This window comes from Homalodisca vitripennis, chromosome 7 (genome assembly GCF_021130785.1).
Source record: "Homalodisca vitripennis isolate AUS2020 chromosome 7, UT_GWSS_2.1, whole genome shotgun sequence".
Taxonomy (NCBI): Eukaryota; Metazoa; Arthropoda; class Insecta; order Hemiptera; family Cicadellidae; genus Homalodisca; species Homalodisca vitripennis.
Window position 1 is genome coordinate 62,502,511 of NC_060213.1, and position 9,484 is coordinate 62,511,994.

General features: G+C 38.9%; 1 protein-coding gene across 1 annotated transcript; it reads right to left on the reverse strand.

Annotated features, from left to right (window-relative positions):
* Positions 1–6,838: 6,838 nt before the first annotated feature.
* Positions 6,839–9,484, reverse strand: LOC124366744. Its single transcript, XM_046823346.1, has 4 exons — positions 9,399–9,484; positions 8,471–8,824; positions 8,278–8,291; positions 6,839–7,179 (listed from the first exon to the last, which is right to left on the reverse strand). Exons 1-4 carry the CDS (start codon positions 9,482–9,484, stop codon positions 6,839–6,841), a joined length of 795 nt encoding a protein of 264 aa, XP_046679302.1.

Below are 9,484 nucleotides of genomic sequence, written 5' to 3' on the forward strand. Positions count from 1 at the left end.
CGAGAACGCCCGTCTAACCGTGCATTTAATTTTGACGATAGGACCTCTGACGGCCGACAACCACCTATTTGACGTTGGTACATTAAAGTTTCAGCTTACAGAGCATCTGTGTACAAAGTTTCATTGCGGGCACTTGTTTGGTTTTAGTCTCAGGAGCGACTTTTATACGAGAAACGCCCCGTCTAACGGTGCATTTAATTTCGACGATAGGACCTCTGACGGCCGACACCACCTTTTTGACGTTGGTATATTAAAGTTCAGCTTACAGAGCATCTGTGTACAAAGTTTCATTGCGGGCACTTGTTTGGTTTAGTCTCAGGAGTGACTTTATACGAGAACGCCCGTCTAACCGTGCATTTAATTTTGACGATAGGACCTCTGACGGCCGACCACCACCTATTTGACGTTGGTATATTAAAGTTCAGCTTACAGAGCATCTGTGTACAAAGTTTCATTGCGGGCACTTGTTTGGTTAAGTCTCAGGAGTGACCTTTATACGAGAACGCCCGTCTAACCGTGCATTTAATTTTGACGATAGGACCCTCTGACGGCCGACACCACCTATTTGACGTTGGTATATTAAAGTTCAGCTTACAGAGCATCTGTGTACAAAGTTTCATTGCGGGCACTTGTTTGGTTTAGTCTCAGGAGCGACTTTTATACGAGAACGCCCCGTCTAACGGTGCATTTAATTTCGACGATAGGACCTCTGACGGCCGACACCACCTTTTTGACGTTGGTATATTAAAGTTCAGCTTTACAGAGCATCTGTGTACAAAGTTTCATTGCGGGCACTTGTTTGGTTTAGTCTCAGGAGCGACTTTTATACGAGAACGCCCCGTCTAACGGTGCAATTTAATTTCGAACGATAGGACCTCTGACGGCCGACACCACCTTTTTGACATGGTAAATTAAATTTCAGCTTACAGAGCATCTGTGTACAAAGTTTCATTGCGGGCACTTGTTTGGTTAAGTCTCAGGAGTGACTTTTATACGAGAACGCCCGTCTAACCGTGCATTTAATTTTGACGATAGGACCTCTGACGGCCGACACCACCTATTTGACGTTGGTATATTAAAGTTCAGCTTACAGAGCATCTGTGTACAAAGTTTCATTGCGGGCACTTGTTTGGTTTTAGTCTCAGGAGTGACTTTTATACAAGAACGCCCGTCTAACCGTGCATTTAATTTTGACGATAGGACCTCTGACGGCCGACAACCACCTATTTGACGGTGGTATATTAAAGTTCAGCTTACAGAGCATCTGTGTACAAAGTTTCATTGCGGGCACTTGTTTGGTTTAGTCTCAGGAGTGACTTTTATACGAGAACGCCCGTCTAACCGTGTATTTAATTTTGACGATAGGACCTCTGACGGCCGACACCACCTATTTGACGTTGGTATATTAAAAGTTCAGCTTACAGAGCATCTGTGTACAAAGTTTCATTGCGGGCACTTGTTTGGTTAAGTCTCAGGAGTGACTTTTATACGAGAACGCCCGTCTAACCGTGCATTTAATTTTGACGATAGGACCTCTGACGGCCGACACCACCTATTTGACGTTGGTATATTAAAGTTCAGCTTACAGAGCATCTGTGTACAAAGTTTCATTGCGGGCACTTGTTTGGTTTAGTCTCAGGAGCGACTTTTATACGAGAACGCCCCGTCTAACGGTGCATTTAATTTCGACGATAGGACCTCTGACGGCCGACACCACCTTTTTGACGTTGGTATATTAAAGTTCAGCTTACAGAGCATCTGTGTACAAAGTTTCATTGGCGGGCACTTGTTTGGTTAAGTCTCAGGAGTGACTTTTATACGAGAACGCCCGTCTAAACCGTGCATTTAATTTTGACGATAGGACCTCTGACGGCCGACACCACCTATTTGACGTTGGTATATTAAAGTTCAGCTTACAGAGCATCTGTGTACAAAGTTTCATTGCGGGCAACTTGTTTGGTTTAGTCTCAGGAGTGACTTTTATACGAGAACGTCCGTCTAACCGTGCATTTAATTTGACGATAGGACCTCTGACGGCCGACACCACCTATTTGACGTTGGTATATTAAAGTTCAGCTTACAGAGCATCTGTGTACAAAGTTTCATTGCGGGCACTTGTTTGGTTTAGTTCTCAGGAGCGACTTTTATACGAGAACGCCCCGTCTAACGGTGCATTTAATTTCGACGATAGGACCTCTGACGGCCGACACCACCTTTTTGACGTTGGTAATATTAAAGTTCAGCTTACAGAGCATCTGTGTACAAAGTTCCATTGCGGGCACTTGTTTGGTTAAGTCTCAGGAGTGGCATTTATTAGAGGACGTCCATTTTACGATACATTCCTACGGTTTACTTAGTATTATATTTGGGATTTTTATTCATGACACATTTAATGGGAAACCTTTGTGGAAAGTAATAAATAGAAAAAACTGTGTTGATTTTGTGAAAGATCGTTTTATAATTAGTATTATACAATTTTATCTCAGTTTTTGAATTTTTGTTAACGCCTTCAGATTGATGACTGCAACATTGATGCACTAGACGGTCCTGGACGATAAAGTGACGCTAACTTCACGGTGGTTAAGAATGAACATGAACGCCGAAAAATACTAACCAAACCCAACCCATTCCATTCAAGCTAACCGTCTACAACCAGACCTCAGTAGACTGTCATTACAGTATCTTACGTCATTAGATCTCTAACTTGATATTTCCTTTCACGGTATCAATGATTTGTGTAAAGAAAAATAAACTTTTCTCAATTTTTTAGACGATCATTCCAAAACGAAATCAATCAAAAATAAAAGTTCCTAATAGCTTTAATAGGAAGGAAAAAAATTGGTGTTTACTTCAAGGACTATAAAATTCCGTGTATTTCTGTTATTAAAAACCTGGTAGTGTTAAAATAAGGAATATAATATATTTTTAAATCTTCTAAACATCATGTACGTCTATTTGGAGTTCACTGATTACCTTCCGGCTCTTATAAACGTTAATTTCAGACGATTGGAAAACTAAAATTTGTGAAAACCCGTTCCTATCCATTATCTCGTGTTCCACACTAAACAATGTTTCGTCCTATGTGGGTATGTAGGGATATTGAGACACTTTGAAATCATTTATTGTGGATTTATTCAGGACTTGAGAATTTTATTATCATACGGTATTACTGAAAATTTTTTTAAAAAAATTATTAAAAATATAAAATAAAAGCAATATAAATAAGAGTATATATTTTTGTGTTCAGAATTAAACGTAGAATTGCACTATATTGTAAAATTAACCATCAAAAATTTTCTAACAAACACTTTTTTTAATCAAATATAAAATTTACAAAAAATATTTCGGTACTTTGGGATTATACCGACCACACTAGTATGAAGAACACAAAAATAGAAATTTATAGAAACAAACATGATAGAACGAAAAAACAACTCTTCAATTACAAAATTACAAACTTACAAGCATTTCCAGGTATTGTGATCGTTATTGTTGTCGCTGTTATCTTATCTTTCTCGAGAATCCTGATTACGGCAGACCGCGCGGCATCACGTGATTTGCACGGTACATAATTGCCTTTCCATTACAATTCAATTTATATTTCTGATTAGCCCCTCTAGAATTTGATATTTTACTGATAGGTACTATCTCGAGGGATGTTTTTCTTTCGTCGACATCAGCGCGGGGCAGCACCGAAGGTGCTGCCAAAGCCCGCGCTGATGGCCGGAGGCACTCGCATTTTGGGTGGCGGAATGTGATCAAGAATAAAAACAAGTTTTTAGTGTTTTTTTAATAAAGAGTTTAGTTTGGTAAATGTTTGTTTTTGTTGAATTTTTGTGTTTGGAGAAATGTAGAGGTAAAACACGGAAGTACAACAAAGCGATGCACCAGCTGAACGGGCGGCGAGACTCTGCAATCACGTTATCTACTAGACGCTCGACTTTGACCTCTGTCTGAGGATGGGGAGGGGTTTGCGATAAGACAATTCCTGTTTTATATTGACGAAATATTGTTCTACGCTAATCTAGTAATCAGTAGAAACGAAATGTGAAATAACGATTCATGTCTGGGTGTGGTCGGTATAATCCCAAAGTACCAAGGTGACTTCCGAACCACCACCCACGGCCGGGCAGGCGGAATGCTTGCAAGGACAAGGTCGCCTATCTCCAAGCAGCAGCCACGCTCGATGCCATTATAGCTATTTATTACTCTATCTTTAAAAAAAAAAAAAAAAAAAAAAAAAAAAAACATTATGGTTGCCTGTAAAGTCGGTTTTACGGGCGAAGATTTTACGTGACAACGTCTTTTTTCTCGGTAGAATATTTATTGATATGAATATTATTAAATTGCACAATAGGAACAAGGAATTGAATGAAAATAAGAATTGCACAAATTTTAACTATAGAAATATATTTTGTTTACTAAAACATTGTACATAATTTGAAATTAATTAAAATTTGTTATTGTAAATGGTAAAGTTGAATAAAACATTTACTAAAATTGGAATTTGAAATTCTTGCTAAACACAGTTAAATTCTAACTCCGCGCGTGGTGATTGGTCGGTTTAGTTCGTTTGTTTGGTCGCACTGTTATGACAGGTTAGAGGTTATAATTTGTTATTTTAAATGTTTGACTAGCAATACGCGCTGTTTCTTCTCAATCGACTGAATTACGATTGATTGCAGAGTGATTTAAACTAATAATTTACTTAACACTATCAACATTTGTCAATAGTATGACATAACCTATAAACTCAGTTTCTCAACTTTTGTGTCAATCTAACAATTAATCAATCAATCATAGTTTACGATAATGAAATATCAGTGTACAATTATTTACCTTTATTGTTGTAGTTGTTGTAAATGACGAATCTAAGCACTCCACATTTTCACGAATAAACATAGTTATCTGCTTTATCCCGTGCGGCGGACCCACAGTTATCTGCTTTATCCCGTGCGGATCCCGTGCGGCGGACCCACTGGACGGGCATCGTAACGTTACCGGGCGTTACACTTTTCCATGAGTGACTCCGAGCCGCAACCTAATTTAAGACGTTGTCACGTCAAAAAAAAAGGAGAGGCCGATCCCCTTTTAAGCCTTATTCTTTCTGCGAGGATCTTATCAAACAGAATAAGGGGGAGAGTCTATACAGTACAAGGTCGATGATACTGATAAAAAGTGCAACGGTCACAGACAGGATTTAAACCAACGCTATCTCTAACTCAGACCCAAAGTCCAACGACTTAGGCCCCCCATCCACTTACAGTTCGAACTGCAGTTCTTGACTGCAGTCAGAACTGTGAACGGTGGACTGTGGACTGTTGAAAAATGTTCACGTCAGTACGGACTGCAGTCGCGGACCGCAGTCCGTTCGGTGGCGTGGTTGTCGTGGTCAGTCTTTCCGGTGTTTTGCCGTAGTGTGTACTTTGTAGTTATTATTCGTTATATTATTTATTATATTTTTAGTTATATTATTCGTTTTGTGGCTGTAGGAAAAGTGCATTCTAAGTTCTTATCGTATGTGAAGTTAAAGTGCAATGTCTAACGTTTGAAGATTTGGCAGCATACGCTGTAATAGCGGTAGCTATTAAAAAACGCAAGAAACGAAGGCATCAAATGTGGAAAAAAAAGAATGGCTTCAGAGGAAGAGATTTAACCACGTTCACCTTCTTAGGGAGCTTGAAGCATATCCTAGAGACTGGAAAAACTACTTAAGAATGGACGAGAAAAACGTACTTTGATTTAATTACGTATAGTAAACACCATTGATTACCAAACAAAGATACAAAAATGAGGGAAGCCATTACACCACATGAAAAACTGACTGCGACATTGCGGTATCTAAGCACTGGCAGAACAATGGAAGATTTAAAGTTTTCAACGAGATTTTCCCCCCAAACATTAGGAAGAATAATTCCAGAGACCTGCTCAGCTATTGTCAAGGCCTTGAATGACTATTGCAAGGTTAGTAGCCTAATGTGTGTTTCAAGTAGTTTTTGAAAAATCCAAAATATGAAACCAGATAAAAGTTAGAAAAAGAAATAAAGTAGGTCTTTGTTGTTTTCGAATGCCAACATACTGTTTAAGAAATTACAATATTTTTTAATCTGCTTATGGATTTGTTAAGGTACATAGCCTACACATTGTATTATGTCACTACTTTTTTGCTAATTTTTAAATTACAACTCCAGTATCTCTAACGATTACGAGTTCATTTCTGTGTGCACACAACATTTAACCATTTTTTATAAAGTAGTAAAAGGTAATGAAACTCATACAAAATTATTGTAAACATTATATTATCCATACTTGTATTTGTTGCGTTGTACAAACAACACATTTTACTTTTTTATAACTAAGGAAGAAAAAGTAAAAAATCAATTTAATTAATGTAAGTATAAAGATAAAAAGTAATACGTACCTATGGTGTAATGTTTAACCACAAATGAGTAAAGTAATAATTATAAAAACTATGACACTGTCAAACATAACATTGCAATCTAGTATTACAAACACATGGCAGCTCACAACAGTACCGCATATGAATAAAGATTAAAGTGTAATTTTAATTGAGTGCAAAATATTTTCACCACAAACAAAAAAAAAAATAATAAATGTAATTTGTTCAACATATAACTCTCAATGTACTCAACTACTGGAGTAGGCCTACTAAAAAACCGCACAGCTTGGGTTTGTGAAAAGTTTACAGGTTTAAGCCTACTTGTTAATAATAGAACACTTAATTTAGATTTGTATAGTTGACACTGAAGCCAGACATTGCTGTATCATCATACATTGGTTCATAGGTTGATCTACCTCCTTGAAACTTGGGGTAACACTAGCTGCCGATGGTGTTGTGGAAACTTGAGTAAAGAATACCTGGGTTAACTGTAGCAAATCGTGTTAGTCCACCTAGTTCTGCTTCAAACAGGGCATCATTAATGATTTTCTGCGCATAAATCCTTTGCTCATTGTTCAGCAATCTCAGCTTTTGAGCAACGTTCTTCCCAAAGGCGTCGTAGTGATCTTCTTCTTTTTGTTGTTGCCAGTCGTTTGTCCCAATATTAACCAAGACTTGATCACCACGGGGACAATTTTTTTTGCCGTTTAAAAGAATCTTTAGGTTCAGGTGTTGCAGAGGTAATATTGGAAGCGGTTCGAGCAACTTGAGGGAGGATTCTGTAGAGATTGGGCGCTGGTACATTTTTCCTCAGCATCTAATGGTTCTTTTTGTGAATCGTCCAGCATCTCCTGTAAAAAAAAAATGTTTGAAAAAAATGTCAAAAATCCGTGACTTTTCGCGGATTTCCTTTATTTCCGTGCCCGGTAGACACCCTGTCATTACTTAATAATGAACCACAATATCAATAATGATTCAGTTATCACCACAGAACATTCTTAACTACTTATTTATTACTTTCTCAAAATATTATATTGAAAAAATTACAGAGGGGGTGGCGAACGGAAAACGAGGGGTGATACGGTTCTCGATGGGTTTTGATTTCATTAAAAATTTGTTCCGTACAAAACGCTGGTCTGAAATATGACAGCTGACAGTTTATGAATTGTTTTCAGGTACCGAATACAGCCGAGGAGTGGAAACAAATTGCACAGGAGTACGGGGAAAAATGGAAATTTCCCCAACTGCCTAGGCAGCATGGATGGAAAGCATATAGCCATAACACCACCACCTGGAAGTGGTTCTTACTTCTATAACTATAAGGGTTTCCATAGTCAGGTACTTTTCTGCATTGCTAAGTGCAAACTATGAAATAATTTATTTTCATTTTGGTGTTAATGGCCGGGTATCTGATGGAGGAGTTCTGAAAGAGACAGACTTCAACAAGAAACTAACAGATAAAAAGCCTCAATTTACCTGAAGAGGGCATTGTAGACGGCGAAGCTCTTCCATACGTATTCATTGCAGATGACGCCTTCCCCTAACTGAGGTCATAATGAAACCCTTTTCCTATAGGGTTGCAAACAAACCTAGAAAGGTATATAACTACCGACTCTCAAGAGCACGCCGAATGGTCGAAAGTGTTTTTGGGATTCTCGCTGAGAGATTTCAGGTTCTACAAAAACCAATCACCTTCATTGACTTGAAGAAAGTGAATAGTGTTGTTGTTGCGTGCAGCTACCTGCACAACTATTTGCGTAGGACAATCCTCAAAGGTACTCACCTAAAGACTGGTTGGATTTAGATGACGACGAAGTTGGTGTGTCTAAGCCTGGACCAAGAACCAGCGATCACATGGCATTACAAGTAAGACAAACCGATCGCCCAATGGCTAGTGCAAAAGAAGTAAGAAATAAATTTGTTCATTATTTTAGCAACAAAGGAAAAGTGGAATGGCAAGACAGATACATCTCTTAGTTTATAATGATTATTTTGAAAACAAAAATACCTCCCGATGACAAACTGTAAGTTAGTTGTAGCATTGTGAATACATTATTTAACCGCAAAAACTAGTAATTTAATTCTCTTACCTCGTCTTCACTGACTCTTCCTTCTCCTAAGTTGGAAGTCCCTCCTAGACATTCTTCCTGGTCAATAAGAAACAAAAGTTCACTGTAGTACCACAGCTTTGGTACATATATATCGTCTGTACCACTGCCAGAACGTTGAGAGGCTGTTACCTTTCTTTGTTCCTTACGAAATGCACTTCTGATAGTGTTTATCTTCTTCAACACATCGCTTTTTGTTGCAGTACTGTCAAACCCTTTCACTACTAATAGTAAACTACGGTGGGCTGCTTCCTTCTTTTCCCTATTGTGATAGTCTTTTGACTTAACCTTCCATACACATTCATGTTTTCCTAAACTCCTCTATAAACTGTAAAAGATTATCCTTCGACCAACTGGCCATGATTGCCGCGTCACAAACAAAACAATGCGCAACCACCAAACGCTCACCACTCAATGACGCATGAGGCCGACACGGAGCAGCTGAGCTAGCGCATCGCATATCTCGCAGCTTGGACTGTCGACTGTGGCCTGTCACGGGAGCCTCCACTAACTAGCAGTTCCGCCTGCAGTCCGATCGTTGAACTGTCGCACCGTGCGACAGTTGACAGTCCAACGATTCGCCTGCCGGATTCCCCATCCACTTACAGTTCTAACTGCAGTCCCGGACTGTCTCAGTCCAGGACTGCAGTTAGAACTGTAAGTGGATGGGGGGGACCGCTCGGCCATCGGTACTCCTAAAGATTGTGTACGGGCGGTTGTTCTTTAAAGTAATCAATACTTTAATCTATTTGAGTAGATATAATTATCTGGAAATTGAATATAGCTAACTGGTCAGAAATTAATGGTCTAAAACTGAATTCAGACAAGTAAAGTTTTGTACAGTGCGCCATACTACCAAATACAGACCCTTAAAAAGTGAGGTATCTCACTTGAAAGCAGGAGTCTGCTGGATGTCTGTGACAAGGCTAAGACTCTCGGCGTCGTGATCGATAGTGGAGTCACCTTCACTGAACAT